Source organism: Mytilus edulis, chromosome 7 (assembly GCF_963676685.1).
Source record: "Mytilus edulis chromosome 7, xbMytEdul2.2, whole genome shotgun sequence".
Lineage (NCBI taxonomy): Eukaryota > Metazoa > Mollusca > Bivalvia > Mytilida > Mytilidae > Mytilus > Mytilus edulis.
This window is the reverse complement of record NC_092350.1, coordinates 18,713,035-18,734,671: the sequence shown is the minus strand read 5'-3', so window position 1 is coordinate 18,734,671 and position 21,637 is coordinate 18,713,035. Positions and strand designations below refer to the sequence as shown.

General features: G+C 32.5%; 2 protein-coding genes across 2 annotated transcripts; both read right to left on the bottom strand.

Moving 5' to 3' along the window:
* Nucleotides 1–5,714: 5,714 nt before the first annotated feature.
* On the bottom strand, nt 5,715–7,211 carry LOC139483004 (uncharacterized). Its single transcript, XM_071267034.1, has one exon. The coding sequence runs from the start codon at nt 7,209–7,211 to the stop codon at nt 5,715–5,717; it is 1,497 nt and encodes a 498-aa protein (XP_071123135.1).
* A 6,132-nt stretch (nt 7,212–13,343) lies between these two features.
* On the bottom strand, nt 13,344–18,925 carry LOC139483003 (cephalotocin receptor 1-like). Its single transcript, XM_071267033.1, has 3 exons — nt 18,008–18,925; nt 14,225–14,419; nt 13,344–13,361 (listed from the first exon to the last, which is right to left on the bottom strand). The coding sequence occupies exons 1-3, from the start codon at nt 18,923–18,925 to the stop codon at nt 13,344–13,346; spliced, it is 1,131 nt and encodes a 376-aa protein (XP_071123134.1).
* Nucleotides 18,926–21,637: the final 2,712 nt, after the last annotated feature.

Sequence of the window (21,637 nt, the reverse complement as noted above, 5' to 3'; positions counted from 1 at the left end):
TTTAAATATAGTCAAAAAGAAGATTTTGAGACTCAAAATGTGACTATCTTGTTTATTTTTTGAGAAATTACATAACCCAAAAAATTGCAATTCCAAATGGTGCCTTTCTTAGTTACGGCCGGGCTGGTAGAACGTGAAATCTAACTCCTAAAAATATTTGTCAACGTCCAAAATAAAAAAAAAATATCGTTACAAACTAATTGCATTAGAATGGTATGTTATTGAATTTCATTAAATTATCAAAGTGATCGTAATTTATTCATTGTTTTTAAGTGACAAACCATATGACTGACGAGTACTCACTCTGAAGACTTAAACTGGCTTGCACATTCCGTACTCGTATACTCAAATAAAATGTTTTTAAAACACCACTCTCAGCAATATCTGCATCTACATTTTTATTATTTGAAAGGTTCCCTTGATAGCAATATGAGGAGAGTTCAGCGTTTGCGTTGACAGTAAGAAGGTTAATATATTAAAACCAGTCAAAATGCCCGTACCAAATTAGGCAGTGCAATTGAATCTCTTCAAATCTAGGTAACGTTATTTTGATTGAATAAGTAAACTAAGTTCTAAATCCAAATGTGTCTTCACACTTTATTGATCATTTTGTACGATCGAGTATCTATTTACCTTTGTAAAAATAGCTTTCTCAATTCTGTTCTAAACTTCTCATCGAAGTAACTGTATATAAAGGGATTGACAATGTGGTTTAGAAAGACGAAACGCGCAAGGTAGGTACAAACAAATGCTTCCTCTCTGGATATAGAAATAAAATTATTGAGATCACCAACAGCATATACTAAAATTAATATGATTAACGAAGGAATATACGATACAACATAAGCAACAACGATGACAAAAAACATAATTGTTATTTTTCTTGTTTTCTTTTCCTTTTTCATTCTTTCACTGTCCTTGGTATTGACTTGTTGAGCAATATCCAGATCACCTCTCAAAATAGAAGATATATTTATGCTTGGATTGGAGCCAGTTTTTTTCTGGATCTGAATTTCAGGTTTTTTTCCTATATATTTTGCCAGTTGTATATCTTTTGTTGATACTGAATTTGTAGTAGGTGGTGAATTTCGATGTTTATTTGCCTTACGCCAACCTCTAAATTTCCTAAGTAAGGAGAGTTTTGTCGTCTTCAAAACTGGTATCAACAAACTTATGGTTACCAGAATACTGATAATCGGTAACAGAAGAAGAAAACCGAAGTACACTGTATTCTCAACTGAAGTTTCTGCTGTGGAAAATTTACAGACTGTAATTTGAATTGTATGATTCTGAAAAGTTTCATATGATGTTTTAATTCCAGATATCGCAAGAACCGGTGCAGAGTAAGACAAGGTAAACAAGCATGCAACACCAATGGCAATCCTTTTCCAACGTAATGTCATCCTTGGTCCATGAGGCTTGCAAACTAACAGATATCTTTGAACACTAATTATCAGTAATAAACTAGCCGAAGTACCTGGCACAAGCAGTTGCAAAAATGTCAGAATACGACACATTAAATCATTTGGATAATTGAAGAAAAATGTATTATCCATAACGTAGAAAATAGAACTTGTTATACAAGCAACTAAGTCTACGACTGCCAAAACTGGAATAAAATAACGCTCTCCGCTCTTTTCAATCCGAAAGAAGTAACATATTATAACTGAACCATTCCCAAGGATTCCAACAACACCTCCGATGATTATCAGAATGGTACTGCTTAGAGCGAGATCGGAGTATTTCAGCTCCCAGAGAACCTGAACATAATCGGTGTTATTCGCCATACTATTATGTATGCCTATATGTCAGAATAAAGTGTGAATAGATAAACGAATATATATTTCTTTTCTATATGACTTTACTTCCTTTCCCAGAAAACCTTTAAGTTATGTTTTCCGTATGCCCTTTAATTATTATACATCGGCAGATGTCACGGGTGGAAGATTTGATTAAATATACATACATTTTTTTTGTAAGTTGGTATAAGTAGGTGATTGTTCTGTTTATTTTTGCAAATCTCGTGTATTTTTCCACAGGTATCATCCAAAGATAATCGTTGGGACATTTATGTAAATATGTGTTATTTTGTTGGAAATTTAATTAGAAATTCATTTTAATATTATCTTATTTGGAGGCAAGTTTGTGAAGATAAAATTGTACTGTTCTGGCAAAATCATACTTCGTAAATAAAGGCAACAGTAGTATACCGCTGTTCAAAACTCATAAATCCATGGACAAAAAAACAAAATCGGGGTAATAAACTAAAACTGAGAGAAACGCATTAAATATAAGAGGAGAACAACGACACAACATTAAAATGTAACACACACAGAAACGGACTAAGCATTAGACAAAAACATGTCTCCTGATTATACGAATTCACTTATTCTATCATGCGAAGAAAGATCGAAAATATGATGTTTGCTTTCCGTCTAATAGCGAATACCTCATACATCTTCAGGACGAGAACAAATTTATAATAAACACGATAGGTTTGCTCTGCTATAGGGAGTCTATCGATATGATTGGAGGGGCATATGGAATACCACTAGGAAAGAAAGTATATAAGATCGGGATAGAAATTGAGCCTTGAAACTGGCAACCTACAAACCTCCAAAGAATTTGTTGCAATGTTTCTTAGCGTAAAAAGAGCAGAGTAGTACCTCTACTCGAGGCATTGAAATTAATGTCCCTATTCTGACCAGACGTTTATGCAATTTTGTACATCACGTGCAGCCAAACGGAGGCCCAACTTTGGCAATGGTTTCATTGTCGGTTGACAGAAAACCATTAGGTGATCATGCATACTTCAGTCAACTTCTATGGTCTAATGATGAAAAAAAGTCCAGCTACAGGTTGATAATTTCAATCAAAGAAATAAAATTTGGCATTTAATCTGAAAACTGGGTCAAAATGTGTTTGTTGCTTAAGAGAGTTGACAATATAGCAGAAGCTGTTTGTTGAAAACATCTGGTCAATAAAGTTTTCATATTGTTAACAGTTTCAATACTACACAGATAATTGAAAACTACAAAAAAAATAGAGATGTCACCTCCTCCAATTGCAACTAATCGGAAGCCATTTTGAACATTTTAAAGTCGAAATATACCTGTTAATTGACATTGTGGTGAAGATTTATGAAGTTTGAAGCATTTTTATATTTTTGAATTTTTGGTGTTTTCATGGTGACGATTGACCTATTGAATTGTTGTTAAACTTTTCCCAAATATTTACATTACAATTAATGAGTTTGACTGGCCTTCTGGTATATTTCGCCCCTATCTCTTGCAGATAACAACAATTTGTTTACATTTGATTCAATTGTCATTAAGAATTCTACTTTTTCTATTTTACCGTTCGTTTCTACGGTTGAACATATTCCGGAAAGTTTCGAGGATACTAAAAATCACCAAAAACCTAGTATATAGTAGACACCATATTGTATAAAAAATTTATGATTGATAGTTCAGGTTTACCCAAATTATGCATAAAAACCAAGATGTTATTATTTACATGTTTGTATTTTCCGTGGTAACAATGGCCATTTAAAATTCAAAGATCTAACTACACATCAACACATGATATCTCTCGTTGTGATTAACAATGTATTTTTAAGAAGATTGGTCAAATAGAACCTACGAAATTGCAAGGACAAAGATCATTGAAAGAAGATCAATAACAAAAATACGGATGAAAACAATATGTCATGCGTTTGGAGTAACATAATGCAATGGTACATACTAGTAAAACGGAATATATTTCATCTTACATGCAAGTTTCTTTATTGTGAATGATCACATATAAGTATGTGATGTTACCTAGATTGATGCGTTGCTCAAGTTTAATGATGTTTTTATATATAGATCAAATTCCTAAAGTCTTGAAATTACTTTTTGGGATACGATTGCTTTTAAGCAATCTGTAGACTTATACTTACTTAATGATACTTAATGATGTTTTCCGGTACAGGATCCTCACGGTTCCTCTTCACCAGACTCATATAATTGAATATTGTCTCCATTATTTCTGATGCTGCTTCCGGTTAATTCAGCTCGATAATCAGAATAATAGATTTCTTCGTACTCCTAGTATCTATCTAGTCTATTTTTGAATGAGTTTATAGATGGCGCTTTAGTTACTTTATCTGGTAACTTGTTCCATAATTTGGCTATTCTTACAGAAAAACTGTTTTTCCTCAGACTTGTTTTGAATCGTTGGTGAATGATTTTATTACTGTTTACTCTTGTGCTATGTCTATTTTCAGTGCTTGAAATTAATTTAAGGAATGAACTCGTTTCTGGATCGTAATTACCATTTAGTATCTTATAGTCTCAATCATGTCCCCTCGGACCCTTCTATATGACAATGTTGGCAGCTTAAGTTTTTTCAGTCTTTCCGGGTATTTCAGTTTATTGAATCCTGGTATCTGTCGTGTTGCCCTTTTTTGTACATTTTCGATTTTGTCGATGGATTTCTTTTTAAAAGGTGACCATACAGAGCTAGCATAGTCTTAGTGTGTTCGCACTAATGTTTTGTATAGAGGTATGAAGATTTTTTCGTTTAAGTTTTTAAATGTCCTTCTAATTGCGGCAAAAGTTGAATTAACTTTGTTCACTTTTTCGCATATGTGTCTTTCAAAGGTTAGATCTTCATCAATTACTACTCCAATATCTTTCTCTTCTTGACATTTACTTATATCATGACCTAATAGTTTGTAACTTGTCTTTTCTTCTCTTACCCCTCTACTTATATTTATGTGTTTGCATTTTTCTGGATGGAACTTCAACAGCCATGTATCACTCCATTTCTCGAGATTTTTTAGATCATCTTGCAATATTGTTTGATCTGTTTTGCTTTCAATAATTCTAAAGATTTTTGTGTCATCCGCAAATAAGTAGGCATCTGATGTCACGCAATCTGGCAAATCATTTATGTATAGAACAAATAACAGGGGACCTAATACTGAGCCTTGTGGAATTCCTGATGTTACATCTTTCCACTCTGATGTTTCCCCATTAACTGAAACTCGTTGTTTTCTTTACGATAGAAAATCTGTAATCCACTCTAGGAATGGACTAGTTATCCCAAAATTTTCGATTTTCTTAACGAGTCGTCTGTGGGGTACTGTATCAAAGGCTTTCATGAAGTCTGTATATATGCAGGCAATCTCATAGCCATTGTCTATAGCTTCTGTCCATTTATCTATTACCTCTAATAGTTGTAGTGATGTCGATCTCCCAGAGATAAATCCGTATTGTTTGTTTGAAAATAGTTTATTTTCTTTCATGTAATTAATTATATGTTCTCTTATTATTTTCTCCATTATTTTACAGACGACTGATGTGAGACTTACTGGTCTATAATTTTTAGCTTGTAATTTTTTCCCTTTTTTGAATATTGCACTCACTAGGGCGCTTTTCCAATCCTTTGGAACTACTTTTTGTGTTAAAGTTTGGCTAAAAATGATGCCAAGTGGTTCAGCTATACCTTCTTTGACTTCAAACAACAGTCTTGGGTGTAAATTATCAGGGCCGGGTGATTTATCCGTTTTTATTTTCTGTAGGTGTTTCAAAACCAAATCAGTGCCAATATTTAATTCCTCTATTTTTTTATCTAATGGAATATGCTTAGGCTCTGGAATATTGCCTTGTGGTTCATTAGTGAATACGCTTGTAAAATATTCTGATAGTATCTCAGCCTTTTGTTTATTGTCATCTGTTTTTTTCGGATTTTACATCTTCTGTTTCTACATGTAGGTCCCCTATACCTTCCCTGGTCTTTGATTTGGATTTTATGTAGCTCCATATAGCCTTTGGGTTTCTTTTGGCATTTTCAGATAATCTTTTTTCGAATAATTTCTTTTGTTTATTGACTGATGTTTTGGCCTGGTTTCTGACTTTATTGTATTCAGCTCTTGTTTCTGGATCTTGTTTAGTTATAATTTTTTTGGATAGAATATTTTTCCTTCTAATTAACTCTCTCGTCTTTTTATCTATTGGAAATACATTTCTCTTTTTTCCTATTTGTGTCATAGTTTTTGTTGGTACAAATCTGCTCTCTAATTCTTTTAAAATGGTTAAAAAATAATTCCAATTTTTATCAATGGAATTTTCCGCATTAAGCTTATTATGCCAGTCTATTTTATTCAGCTCTTGAATAAATTCTTTGTAATTTCCATGATTGTACAGATTAGCTATTTTCGGTGCTCTTTTTATATTTACATAACAGTTAAAATCAAAGGATAGGACGCAGTGGTCACTTTTTCCAAGCGGGCTCATATATTCTAGGTTTGAAATCATCTCTTCTTCATTTGTGATTAGTAAATCAAGTGTATGGGGTGTGTCAGCTCCTCTCCATCGTGTTGGTTTTGTTGTGTGTTGGTACAGAAAATTATCTTGTAGTGCTTCCAGAAATTTATTTTCAGTGCTGTTTGGTCTATCCCCCTTTGTGTTCCATGTTTCCCAGTTTATTTCAGGATAATTAAAATCTCCCATAATGAGTATGTGTGAGTACCCCATATCTGTTGCCTCTGACATTAGGTTTACTAGCTTATCATTGTATTCCTTGGAACTGTTGGATGGGGTTCTATATATCAGACCCACAAGGAGTTTGTCATTTTGATTAAGTTTTACTTTTATAAATAAATTTTCCTGAAACTCTGTCTTCATTGTAATTTCTGTAGCTTCTAGGTTGGAGTCTACATACATTAAAAGGCCTCTTCCTTCATCTGACTTTATGTTTTTCTCAAACATTTTGTAATTTCCTACCTCTGGTATTGAATATTCCGCTGTTGATGGTTTATATCTATTAGCTTTCGGTTTTACTTCTGTTATACCAATGATATTTGGTTTGTTGTCTCTTGTACGAACGATCAATTCTGACATTTTGTTGAATAGCTGATCTGCATAAGTATAAAAACAGTTCAATTTCGGTAGAACTGTAAAGTTATTTACATTGCCGTTAAAAACCTTTCCCTTCTTTTGTACATTTATATTTACATTTTTTGTCTCTCTTTTCACCTTTTTAGTTTTACTACTTTCCTCGCCCATGGCGGTCCCCGCACTTTGAACAGGAAGTCCCCCGAGTTGTTTTCTTGAAGTTTGTTTTGCTTCAGCCCACAGTCTCTTTTCTTCTTCTCTCTCACTTTTTGTAAGGTCATTGCTTACATTTACTTTTTGGTATTTGGGATATGATCTGATATAATGCATGTTTCTAAATAGGGTTAGTTTTGAGTCTATGCAAATGGACTAATAGAGGTCTGTTTGTTTTTTCTTTATCATATTTCCCTAGTCTTTGTGTTTTTCTGATGTTTTCAATATCCAATGTTATCTTGGCATCTTTAAAGAGTTGGACTATATTCTCTACATCATGTTCTATTCTTTCTTGTTTATTTTCCGACTCATTTTATGTTATCCCAAATATGATCAGATTATTTTCCCTTGTTTTTCTCTCATTTATTTCCTCTAGTACTGTGGTTACTGTTCCTTGATTTGGTAGCACTCCACCTTCAATATCCTCGGATACAACATTAGCTACTGCCCCTCCATTTAATGCTTCTTCTTTAGCTATTTCTCTTACTCTTTCCTCGTCACATTTGTGTTTTATAATCTCCTGGCTTACTATATCTCTTACTTCTTCTTTATCACATTTCTTTTCTATATCATTTATTCTTTGCTCATAGTTGTCCATGATCTCTCGGCATCTCTCTTCGATTTTCAGATCAGTAACTATGTGTTCTTCAACTACTTGTCTACATGGGGCGCAGAACCACATTGTGTCTGAGTTGCTTAATATTTCATATTCAATTTTTGATTTATTTAAGCATTTTATGCAAAAATGTTCTTTACATCTTTGACATTCAAGGAGTTTAGCGTCTTCATTTTTATATATCTTTTGGCATATTTTGCATTCCCATGGGTCTTCCTTTTTTGATCGCTTGTTGCATTTGCAGTAGATAATATACCATTGACTCAGGGCCATGTCCTCACGTCAACCGTTTTATTCTAAACATCAAGGAACATCTCAGATTCTTGAGATTGTCTTGCTTTAAATGGTATAAAAAACAAAAGGATTGAATTTAAACAACTGTCCTATAATGTTCTTCTCATAATCTTCATGTTTCGATATTTCCCTTGACTTGGATGCGTGTTTTTAACAACACGGAAAATCAGAATTAAGCAGTATTTATATGTAGTGTTTTTATAAATTTAGAAACACGTCAGAGGGAATTCTCCAGTTTGATAACATGCGAGAATTCTCTGAATTCAGATCGATAAATCTATTTCTGTCATAAGAACTGAATTGGAGTTTTCTTATATGTCACCGTTATGAAGCTGATATTTGATACTGTACTTCCATAAAGAAATTGAGGTCGTTTAATTAACATTTAATATACGTCCTTGCTACAAACCCCAAGTCTAGGGTTTGTTTACGTAAGTATGCGCATGCGTATAGTTTTCTTATTTGAAGGGGTATCAGATTGAATGGTTGCTCTGGATTCCCTACTCCATTGATTAATTTGAAACTCACGAGATCTTTTCTATGTCTGTCTGCTATTGAGGGTTATTGTTGTTGCATAATTTAAAATCATATGCATCATTTAAATTAAAATAAATGTAGTCTACAACGTAAAGGTGTAACTAGAACACCCCTTCAGCCAAAGAGGAGTCTTCCTTATTATCGCTTCGAGTTTTCTCCCTTCCGTAAGTAACTTTCGTCCAACGACGATACGTCGAGAAAAATTAACTCGTTCTGTCGATAGACGTCGTATTATATTAAAACCGATCGCAATTAATAACAGAGGAATGTGTACGGAAAGGAGTCATGCCCACTGACCCAAAGGAAATTAAATATTCTAAGAGTTAGGAATGGGGTTCCACCACGTAAGAAAATAGGTGATAAGGTACGAAGTGAAACACCTTTTCTCACTCTCAGTGACTGCTGTTAAAGTTGAATAACTATTCAGATTACGTAAATAACATTTTACGAGCATTTTACACGTGCAGTTGAATTATTTTTGAAAATAATACTAATACATGTATCAATGAAAACAATGGCAATCGTATCCCTCAGAGCAATCTGCTCTTTGATTATATATGTTAGCAATAAGTGAAATTATGAATTAAGCTTAAATCCTAAGCAGTAAGCTAACGCCTAGGCATTAAGTTATTAGCTGAAAATTTCAGACATTAACCTTATTTCCTGAAATCTGATGATGATTATTCAACTTATTGCCGAACATGATTTAAGGAAATAAGTGAACTCTGGAATTTATACATATTCGGTGATTTATTCTTAATATTGAGTATTTTCTTAATTGTAAACCTAATATTTATATAGATTCATTTGATAGATCTTCAAATTTTAGTATTTTTCGTATTCAAACATAATGAACTCATACATTTTGTGGTTTTACGAAATTCTATATAATAATTATAATATTATTTTTTTTTACACTTCATTAGTCGAGCTGGTTTGAACTGGTCAAAAGTAGACAAACTTAAAATCTAATTTTTTGCTCACACCATTTTTCCAATTTTTGTATTGGATAAATATATTTTCTTGTTAAAAATTTGTTACATTCCCCTAATCCATAATGTCTTATTTACTTCTTTATCTGGATTTATAGCATTAAATGGGTACATGTCTATTGAGAACAAATTTCATAAATCTTTTCAGTCTAAATTCAGGGAATAAAAGGAACATATACCCTAGAGAAATGTACCATGATCTTTTGGCAAAGATTAAACTTTTGGAATCATCAGAAAAGAATGCAACAAACGATTACAACAATTAAAAAAAATATGACATTTTTTACCATTGGAGGTTTTGAGAGGTTGATAACTTAAGTCAACGAAAATGATGAGGAAAATTTAAAAATCTATGTCTGCCCAGAGAAACTGTATGATAAAGGAACATAAAGAAACCGCACGCTTAAACACTGAATAATGGATATGCTAATATTTCCCATGACGCTAATGAACTATTTCTTTTACTTTGTGAAAACTGTAATACGAAAAAAAATATATAGGGAAGGGGGTAGTAGTGTGGTCTATTTTATCTAACGACTTTAACAGTAAAGGACAAATTTGTTTGATGGATTTTTAATCAAACCTAGATGGAAACTACCAACTTCTTATGGTGTTCCAAGATCATCTTCAAAATTTTGTAAAATGAAAGTTCTTACGACAAAATGTGACTCAAAGGTGGCTTGTAGTCTAATTGGTATGTTCACAATATTTCATGCGCCCCATATACTGCAAATTAACAATGGTCGGGGTTTCACAGCTTAGGTCTTATCCGAGTTATAATTATTGTGGCCAGAACGTGTTACCATTCATGGGAAGCTGAAACATCACCAATCACAGGGTAGAATTGAGAGATCAAATGGAGATATTTTATTTCCGTTGGATGATATTTTAAATTTCAGCTTTCATAATTATTATGTAATAAATTTATTTTTATTTACTCATACTAGTATTTATATTTTAGGCATTAAGCTTAATGCCTGCACACATTATTCATGATTTTAGACTAATTTCTAACACTACTTAGACGATAGACTTACTCTCTATGCGAATGACTAATTTCACTTATTGCCGACGACATATACACCCTTTTGAATCCAATTTTTCAGTTTTTTTCAAGAACAAGCCATGTACTAATCTTTTCTCTCAACCAAAAAGACAACAAAAGTTAATTTGATAAAAAAAAAACACCCCAAAGATATGATATGTAATGATTGCCAATGAGACAACTATCGATGGTCATTTAATGATTAGGGGCAACAACAACAGCATGTTTTCTCAAAAGACGTCGAACTTACAGGTCTCAACTTTTCGAATGCAAAGCAAATAAGAGACAATGCTGAAATAATGTAAGAATTTATAGGACTTAGTGTAGATAATTCAGAACAGTGGAAAGATATTATAAAACATTCCAAACTTTAAAAAAAAACCTGACTGCTAAAAACAAAATCTTAAATCATCTCGAGGATTAGGTAATGAAATTTGTAGTATCAGTAGCTGGTCCTTAATTAGTATACCGTTTTCCACTTAATTCCCCATTTATTGTCATAATGAAAGGCAAGACTTGTAGGCACATTTCAAGAGATAAATGAAATTCCTTGAATTAGAGCCTTGTCCGCACCTATCTTTACCATTAATACCTCAATATATTTTTGTTCACATACAACAAATTTTTCCCAATTTTGATTGAATGAAATAAAAAAAGGAAACCCAAATTGGATCTTCTGATTGGTCCCTCATGTAAAGGAAATCCCAAATCTGTGTATGCAATTACTTCTTTAAGTAGTACAATAGCCTAAGATTTGAATTGGTTCGTCTTTTCAGTCCACATGGTGCAGTTGTATACTTCACTACTGAAAAAAGAGGGACGAACTATACCATAGGGACAGTCAAACTTATAAATCGAAAATAAACTGACAACGCCATGGCTAAAAATGAAAAAAAAGACAAACAGACAAACAATAGTACACATGACACAACATAGAAAACTAAAGAATAAGCAACACGAACCCCATAAATAAACTAGGGGTGATCTCAGGTGCTCCGGAAGGGTAAGCAGATCCTGCTTCACATGTGGCACCCGTCGTGTTGCTTATGTGATAACAAATCCGGTAAATAGTATAATTCGGGAGGTTACATTCATGAAAGGGAAGGGGATTGTAGTTACAACGAAAGGAACGTATCCGATATCGTTTGTGAAACGGTTATTCTATAACGGTCAACCAACTCGTGATGGCGTCCGTAAAATTTACGAAGGAATTATTTCAACTTCACCATTTGGAACTTTTGGTTAAATAGCTTCCTTGTGAGCAGCAACCCTCTATCAAGAAAATCACAATAGGTAATGCAAGCACGGGAATATCGTATCAATTAGGAGATATATACCCCGTATGCAGGTGCTGCTGCTACTTAGAAAGTTCACAATTAAAAAGCTGAAATCATCTTTTTTGTCGTAAAGTTTTGTTTTCAACCGACCCTCATAATAAAGAAACAAGTCGGCAAGAAGAGGGCACAATTTGTACACATTGGAATGCCGACAGTCTGTTGACTAAATTTGAACTATGACTAAATTTCTGCGTTAACACATGTTCTGGTAAACTACTTATTGAAAATAATATATTTCCATTTTTTAGTCTGATTGAGTTTTGCGATCACTTACCATTTCATATACATGCAGTGCATCTGGTAACATCATAAAAAAATCATACATAGACTTTATAAGACAAACTTTATTAAAGCAATATGTTTCTCATTTGTTTTGAACATATAAAAAAACTAAAATGATTGTGTTAAAATTCAACAAATTCTATTGTTTAAATTTCCTGGTAAAGTGAAGAGCCGTAAAAGTACTGTAGTTAATTGTTATATACGTGATATAAAACCCATTACAACTGATTATTTTTCCATTTTCGAATTATTGAAAAGGCTCAAATCTTGTAGCTATCATTGTTCTGTCAATTGCAGTGCTTAAAACTCTTATATAGTGCGTAATATAAAACCACCTACTAAAATACTCTAGTTTATTGTTGTATACGTGATATGAAAACCCTTAAAACTGATCGTGGGAAATATTTTTTCATTGACTGAATTATTGAATAGGCTAAAATCTTGTGGCAATCATTACTCTGTCGACTGCAGGGCTTAAAATAGCTTAGATTAATGAATAAATTTATTTCGTTGGGATTACTTTGTAGATCCATGATACACTAAACTAAGTTTACATTTTTTTGCCATCAATCTCACCTCTTCTGAACAAACAATACAAACCAGTAAAATTATGAAATGGCCTATATATGTACTCTACTATATTGATTCGTATTCAATCATTCTGAATTGGACTGAATTTTAATCGGTATTACTCGATTCCAATCTTAACCATACTGGACTTTACTGTACTGATTTGTACTTTACCCTATCTTTGGCATTGAGAAAAGTCTGTTCTTTTACTGAACAGGTCTGGAACAGTCTAAGCCCATCCTTGACCTGTACTCGACCGGTTCTTAACATATTTTTGTTTCAGTCTGAACCATACTCGACCAAATGTATGAATTAGACTTGATGTATTTTATTAGTTAATTTTACTGAATATTATCCCTCGGTATTCCAGTGGTAATTTAACAGGGAAACTTCATGAAATGCTGTACACCAAGTGTAATTGTTAAACAGCAATATGTGCAATAAAGAATCAATTGAGTGAGAAAAAAAAAAGAATTAGATTTGACCAAAATCTGACACATACTCGAGCAGTCTAAACCAGGCTTGACCAAATAATCTCTACTTTTTCAATTTTAACTTTTTATATAACTATCTTTTTTACTGACATGATAACACCTGCAATAAAGTAAAGATATATTTACAGATTTTGACATATTGACATAATTATCTAATTTTAGAGTCAGAAAATTGGGGAAACAAAGAAATTTTCTTTTATCTGAAAAATACACCTGTACTGAAAAATAAAACTTTAATAATTTGATTCTTGTTTGCCATGGGGTTTTTTTTTAACAAAGCTAAATGAACCAAAATTCTTAAAGAAAACTGTATAGGTTTCATGCTAAGATACAATAGTTATATAAATATCTTTTGAACTGACATAACACCAGCCAACAAAATTACTGAAGTTGTTTAACCTTATACCAGAAATAAATATATTCGTATTATAATTTGGCTTATTTATATATTAGTAAATGTATATCTGAAAGGGATAAAAACAAATGTACAGAAATAATTGAAAATATATCAGGGGTAAACAAAAAATTATACCTCCTGCTTGAGGCACAATCAATTAAAAAGAGCACACCGTGTCAGAGGGTAATAAATTGTATATCATCCTTTAGAAATTAAACAATACCCTGTAAAGTGCCTTTTGAATTTACTACAAAAACAATAAACAAGTTTAAAGAAAAATAGTATTTTCGTTTTTCCTATAAAACACACCTTTGCTGAGGTGATATACATTGAAAATTTATATACTGTATGGTTATATTTGATCAAGCAATTACATTTTGAATCCCAAAAGAATAGAACCCTGCGATTTAAAGTGACATTACTCAATAATTTTAGAGTTGACAAAGGTTAAGAAAAAACAACAGACACAGCGTAGTAATATGTGATATAACCCAAATGAAAAGCACTGCGCTAATGAGGATTGCACCTTTTCATTTATCTCATTTGGTGCCAAAGTTTTCAATTACCTCCCAAGACAAAACAGTGTTGTGGTCTATGATGGTAATGGTCAGTCGATTACGATCTGCCTTAGTGTGGCCAGGGAATCTCACATGTCGACTGAGAAGAAGGTCTAGCTTCCAATCATAGTCGCTACAATGGTCGTTTATTCGTTTGTGAAATGGATGTTCTGGCTTGTCAACACACTGTTTACCACATTTGCACTGTAAAAGATACACAGCATTTTATGTTGTAGATTTGCAATTAACATTGCATAATATGGTGTTTTCCGTGATATTACTTCATTTCTATTTTTATTAGAAGCAATCTATCCAGTCTCTGCTGTATAACCTATGTCATATTTTAAATTTTAGAAACGTACAAGCGTTTTTGTGTTCGGTTTTAAATATATAAAACTCAAGATTGTTACAGTTGCAGGAATAGATTGATATGATTCATTTAACATCAGAATCATACTGATGAATGATATTTGTTATTCGGAATATTTAGATCTTCAACACATAACCAACGAAACAAACTCAATATTCAAAAATGTCCACGCACTTTTATCTGAACTATACAATTTTTTTATAATGAAGATGAAAGTGATCGGGAAACTGAAAATAAGTGAATGGCAATAGTGGTTTCCTTCCTTGTTTCATTCATATCAGCTATTTTTTGTAGAAGTTTATAACCTTCAGGAAACAGTACTTAAAAGATCAATACGTTTATGTGTTTCATATCTTTGTTTCAGAAAATTATGATGGATACAAAGGCCCATTTTGTTTATACAATTCTTAGCGTATAAAACTAATTTAATATCAGATCAGCGTCATAGTCCTACAACATATCACCTCGGAGGCATCATTTTCTATTTCTGTTTATTTTCTTTTACTTCTTTTTCTGTTTTTTTCTTATTATTTTTAACTTGGCATGTGTCCAATTCCAAGAGTAAAATAAATAAATCAGTATAAAAAATGTTAAAAAATTAATAAAAATGTGAAGTTTTAAAATCGGTGTCATTGATAACGTTGTTGAATTATTGGAATTTCAAACATTTAATTTTGAAATGAATTGTAAAAAAAATTACTAGTATTGCACAAACTTTGAGCTTGCATTCGTATAGGAATAACGGGACTAAGAAGAGTTGAAATCTTCAATTTTGGCTTGGGTAGTCTTCAATATCCGTTTACTGGATCCGCTAAAATATCAAATCTCAAACTGATCATGTCTACTCTATTGAAATATAGCACTTGAATAGGAGTACACTGAAACGTGTATGTTTGTGTATTGGGTTGGGTGTAGGGGGTGGTGATATAACGAACACTACTGTAAATCAAACAAATATAAAGTCCAATAAAGGCAACAGTAGTATACCGATGTTCAAAACTCATAAATCGATAGAAAAAAACAAATCCGGGTCACAAACCAAAACCGAGGGAAACGCATAACATATAAGAGGATAATGACGACACAACATTAAAATGTAGCACACACAGAAACGAACTAAGCATTAGACAAAATCCGATGAGAATAACAAATATAACATGAAAACTAAATACATGAATTTGGGATAGAAAAGTACCGTGACACGTCTTATAATAATGTGAATTCACACTCAAATATAAGAGGAAACAAACGACACAAAAGAAAACACAACGTTAAAATGTAACACACACAGAAACGATCTATTATATAGCAATGACCATATTCCTGACTTGTACAGGACATTTTTTAAAGAAAAAATAGGTGGGTTTTACCTGGTTTTGTGGCATGACAAATCTCCCGCTTTAATGTCCATGTCAAATATAACATTAAAATGACAACACAACATACCAGGACTACAATACAAATAAATAGAAGAACATATTTGACAAAGAAACACACGAATGATAGCTAACAAAAGGCACCAGGTTTAAAATTTAATACGCAAAAAGTGCGTTTCGTCCACACAAGACCTACGAGTGACGCCCAGGTACAGTTCAAAAAAGTTGTGCCAAAAACGGCCAAGGTTTTCTGTTTGGGACCGGAACATCCCTATTATTTAGAATAATTTATACTTTTGCAAACAGTAAATTTTAAAAATGACTATATAAAAGATATACATGATAAAACTGAAGTATTAACTAATTACAGAAAGCAACCGGATACATTACATAAACCGACAAAATCCAACACAAAAAATAGAAACACCCGAATTAGTCAAGGCCTCAACGCAAAGTGACGTCACATTTGAAATTGTAAAAAAGGACAAAAGTATAGAAGTTAGTCAGTATCCTCTTTCCTCCCATGTTCATTTTTAAAAATTTTTGCTAATTAACTATTCAATTACATATTTTTGTCCTCCTTTTTTGCTCCTGACGGCTACGATCCTACGTAGTGGTGTTAGTCTGTATACCGTATATTCATATGTCGTGTCTAATCATACAATAAATTCTGCTAACGAGTCTCGAAATAACACGTTTTCGCTATATTTGTTATATATTTTTAGACATTTTGATAAACGTTTGCGAGAAACACTTGTTCATGTATGATTATTAGATGGACATAGACATAAATGCAATTCAGAAAAGACACTTACTTACTTCTATCACAATTGAAAATAATATCATTAACATGGATACTAGAAAAACTACTTTGAACAGAGTTCCCAAAATGATACCCTTATATATATAAAGGCAACAGTAGTATACCGCTGTTCAAAACTCGTAAATCTATGGACAAAAAAACAAAATCTGGGTAACAAACTAAAACTGAGGGAAACGCATTAAATATAAGAGGAGAACAACGACACAACATTAAAATGTAACACACACAGAAACGGACTATATATGTTTTTTCAATATCCAATCATTTATAAAAAAAATTTCATACAATCATGTACATGGTGAATACAGAATAGAAAGCTATTGGATCATTAAATAGTCACTTAATTCATTTGAATCAAACAATACAGATATTACAATGCTTCTAATCTAAGTTCTTAATAATATATAATGTATTCATATATTAAAGATATTCTAGACATAATTTTTCACCAAAAATGTTTCTTCACCTTTGCTTATGTTTAAGAAAACCTCACCTACCACAATATACATTGCCATCGATGGAATAATGATTACTTTTGTAAAAATCTATCAGATGAAAAAGATTACATTTGAATTAAGAAGTAATTGTTATGTTATTGGCTACAATAAATTAGGAAAGTAATCGTAATTTGATCATTTGCTTTAAATAAATATTCCTTACGAGTATTCGTTCTGAAGACCGGACACTTGATTGCAAATTGCATATATGGATAATCGAATAAAACGTTTTAGTTTCATCTCTCTAGGCAATATCTCAATCTAAGTTTTTATTGTGTGTAAGGCTCCTTTTATAGCCAAATAAACAAAGCTTACTTTTAACACTGACAGTAAGGTTATTGTATTATAACCAATCAAAAATAGGCAGTTAAATTGAGTCTTTTGAAATCCAGTTAACGTGTTTTATATTAAATATATTTGCTCATTTTCTCAATCCAACTATGGCTTAACTTTTTATTTATCATTCTGTACCATCCAGTATTTATTTGCCTGCGTAAGTAACTTTCTCAATTCTGTTCTGAACAACGGATCGAAGTAACTGTATATAAAGGGATTGACAATATGGTTAAGAAACACAAAACGCGCAAGATAAGTACTAACAAACGCTGCATCTTTGGATACAGAAATAAAATTTTGGAGATCATCAACAGCATATACTAGAATTAAAATAATTAACGAAGGAATATAAGATGAAACATAAGCAACAATGATGACAAAAAACATTACTGTTATTTTTCTTGTTGCCTTTTCCTTTCTTGTTCGTTCACTGTCCTCGGTTGTGAACGTATTTACTGGTTTATTGATATACATATCACCTTTCATAGTAGAAGATGTATTTATACTTTGATTGGAACTAGATTTGTCCTGGATCTGAAGTTCAGTAGTTTTTCCTTCGTATTTCTGCTCTTTGTCTTTTGTTAAAACTGAATCAGTAGCATGTGGTGCATTTCGATGTTTACTTGCCTTACGCCCACTTCTAAATTTCCCAAGAAAGGTGAGTTTTATCTTCTTCAAAACTGGTATGAACAAACTAATGGTTACCAAAATACTGACAATCGTTAACAAAAGAAGAAAACCAAAGTACACTGTATTCTGAACTGAAGTTTCTGCTGTGGAAAATTTACAGACTGTAATTTGAATTGTATGATTCTGATATGTTTCATTTGATGTTTTAATTCCAGATATCGCAAGAACTGGCGCGGAGCAAGTAAAAGTGAACAAACATGCTACACCAATGGCAATCCTTTTCCAACGTAATGTCATATTTGATCCGAGAGGCTTGCAAACTAACAGATATCTCTGAACACTAATTATGATTAATAAACTAGCCGAAGTCCCTGGCACAAGCAGCTGTAAAAATGTCAGAATACGACACATCGAATCATAGGGATAATTGAAGAAAAATGTATTATCCATAACGTAGAAAATAGAACTTGTTATACAAGCAACTAAGTCAACGGCTGCCAACACCGGAATGAAATAACGCTCTCCACATTTCCCAATTCGAAAGTAACATATTATAACTGAACAATTCCCTAGGATTCCTACAAGACCTCCAATGATTATAAGAATAGTACTGCTTAGAGCGAGATCGGAGTATTTCACTTTCCAAAGAACCTGAAGATAATCAGTGTTATTCGCCATACTGATATTTACGTCTTTGGTCAAAATAAAAGTATAGGGAAATATACAATTTTGACTGTTTTATATATTACATTGCTTCCCTTCCTAGAACATTTTTTAAGTTCCGTTTTCCGTGATTCTTCCCCTGATTATACATCGGAGGATGTTACAGATTGGATATCTGTTAGATTATCTATGCATGTTGTTTGGTTTTTTTTTTCACTTGGGATCAGTAAGTGTATGTTCCGTTATTATGCATTCTCCTAGCAAATGTCAGGCCAAAGATAATCCTTTGGATGTTTATGTAAATATGTGTTTTTCTGTAGATAATATCCATGAAAACTCACTTTGTAATATAGCCTATAATCTGATTTGGAACAAACATTATGAAAATAAAAAAATGGAATTGTAAAATCGTCCTTCGTCAAAAATGTCTTCTCATTTTATTCATTGACTTTTTTTTTATTATGAAAAAAAATATTGCTTGTTTGCTTTACGTCGAGTGACAAATAGCTTGTTCAGGAAGACAATACATGAACAATAGAAATAATAGCTATGATCAACGAAAGGAAGTTTACCGGAATGGTAGGCTTGAATATTGGAATGCCACTTGATACTAAGGGTATGTTTGATAGGGATAAACAAAAATAATCATTTGAGCTAGCCAAACTTTCCAAAGAGTTGTTGTAAGGTTCCTATCATGAAAAGAGTGTAGTACTCCCTCAACCCGAGGCATCGTTATTAGTTCCCCATTTTGTAGGACCTAGCTGTGATTTGTTTCCTCCCTCACAGCCAAACATAGCCTCGTTTTGGCGAGGGTTTCACTGTCGGTCGAATGAAAATCAAGGGATGGTTATATTACTATACTCTAGTCAACTACTCTGGTCAATTTTCGAATAGGGAAGGCAATTTTGGCTATTCTTATGTGTGCACAAACACCCCCTTGTGAATTTACAGACAATGCGTATGTCATGACAGTACAAAAACACAATTAAGTCTGCTCATTCCAGCTACCAACAGATTAATTAGTTAAAACAAAGAATCAAAATATGAAAAGCTGGATCAAAATATATTCGCTGCTTCAGAGCAATAGGCAGCATCAGCTGTTTGTTGAAAATCTCCAGACAATAAAGTAAATAAATAAAGTTAAGAATGGAAATTGGTAATATGTCAAAAAGACCAAAGAGCAGAAAACTGACGGAGGCCACCTATGGGTCTTCAACATAGTGAGAAAATCTCACATCCGCGCTGCGCTTCAACTGAATTTTAAACAGAAATGTGTACTAGTCCAAAGAAAATGGATGTACTACTTAACACAGAAACATTAAAATAAAACACACACACACAGGACTAACAAGGACCAGAGGCTCCTAACTTTGGACTGGCGCAACATCGCAGCGGGTTTTAACACATTTTGTGATATAGTAACCATCCCCTTATACTTTTCCCCAATGTATAATATAAAAAGCATGGCATTACACACAGCATAAAAAAGTCCAAGACCGATGTTAGAATATATTAACAAAAGACTACTAGCTGATTATTCCCTGGGTAGTCAGTGGATTGTAACAGGGTACGTCAAGAGAAGTTTGGAATCTTGATGGTTTATGTAACCAGCAATATTTGATGAATAAAATTATTATGTAGTTAAAAAAAAAAAAAACAAAAAAAAAAAAAAAGACTACTAGCAGTTACTAACATGCCAGCTACAGACCTCAATTAAACTGATTGAAAGATTATGTTTTATATAAAGATATAAAATTAAGCACACGCCCTCCCGTTAGGGTTTTAGTATCATATCATCATAAAATACAATGTATATGAGAAGAATATAACATATAGCCTGCCAACAACTGGTTTTAGAATAAATGTTTTTATTTCCGATGCAAAAACCCTATGAGTAAGTCAATATTAATTCCAAAATATGCCATCTTTCATAATCTAACATAAGTATCGTAACTATATCCCTTCTGAATAAGTCTGTTTAAAGGTTTGGTAAGATTTTGTGCTGAATGAAGACATGTATGTGCTTTGTATAGCATATTACTATTTAAGAGCAGAAATACCTCAACGTATAAAAATGTCTGGATGTTGATTCATATATACGAATGATGTCTTTGTATCGATGATAGCATTTAGTAATTAGTTGATATAAGATGATGACAAGGGAACGTCACCGCCTGAAATGAATGATTAACAATAGGATATGAAAAATCATTTCCTTTATTGTAAATGTTCGTATAAAGCTTGACATTAGAGATATAGGAAAGGGTATTGTTCAAACTTCAACATAAGTTTTAGCTTTATGTAAAGTCAGGAAATCAGTATAAATCTCTTTAGTGTACATACTGAAGTCGTTTTTATTGAGAGCCAAAATATTATTCAAATATCAAAAACTGCTATAAATGCATGTATCAGATATTTTTTGTTGGGTCTTTGTTGATTTCAATCATAATAATACAGAAACAGGTCTGCAATAAGTGGTGCGCAGTTAGTCCCATCGGAATTCCGACAACTTGATGATATTCGGAGACTCCATTGCGAACAAAAATGTTATCTTGTAAAAACTCAAGTGCATATATCGTATCAAATGAAGCCCAATTGACATGGTTTTTTGTTGTTGTCGTTTCTTGAAATTGGCCTTACAATGTTCATATTGAAAACAGTAACGAAATTTAAGTTATATATCAGTCTGCGTTAAATACTGATCTTGTTAACTATAAGTACTGAAGA

Bases quoted from the DNA above. Each gene is read 5' to 3' on its own strand.
- LOC139483004 (XM_071267034.1), bottom strand. From the start codon at position 7,211: ATGCATTATATCAGATCATATCCCAAATACCAAAAAGTAAATGTAAGC.
- LOC139483003 (XM_071267033.1), bottom strand. From the start codon at position 18,925: ATGGCGAATAACACTGATTATCTTCAGGTTCTTTGGAAAGTGAAATAC. The intron at 14,420-18,007 runs GTAATGTTTTTT...TATCTTTTACAG, and splicing joins AGGCAACAAGAAAAATAACA to TGCAAATGTGGTAAACAGTG.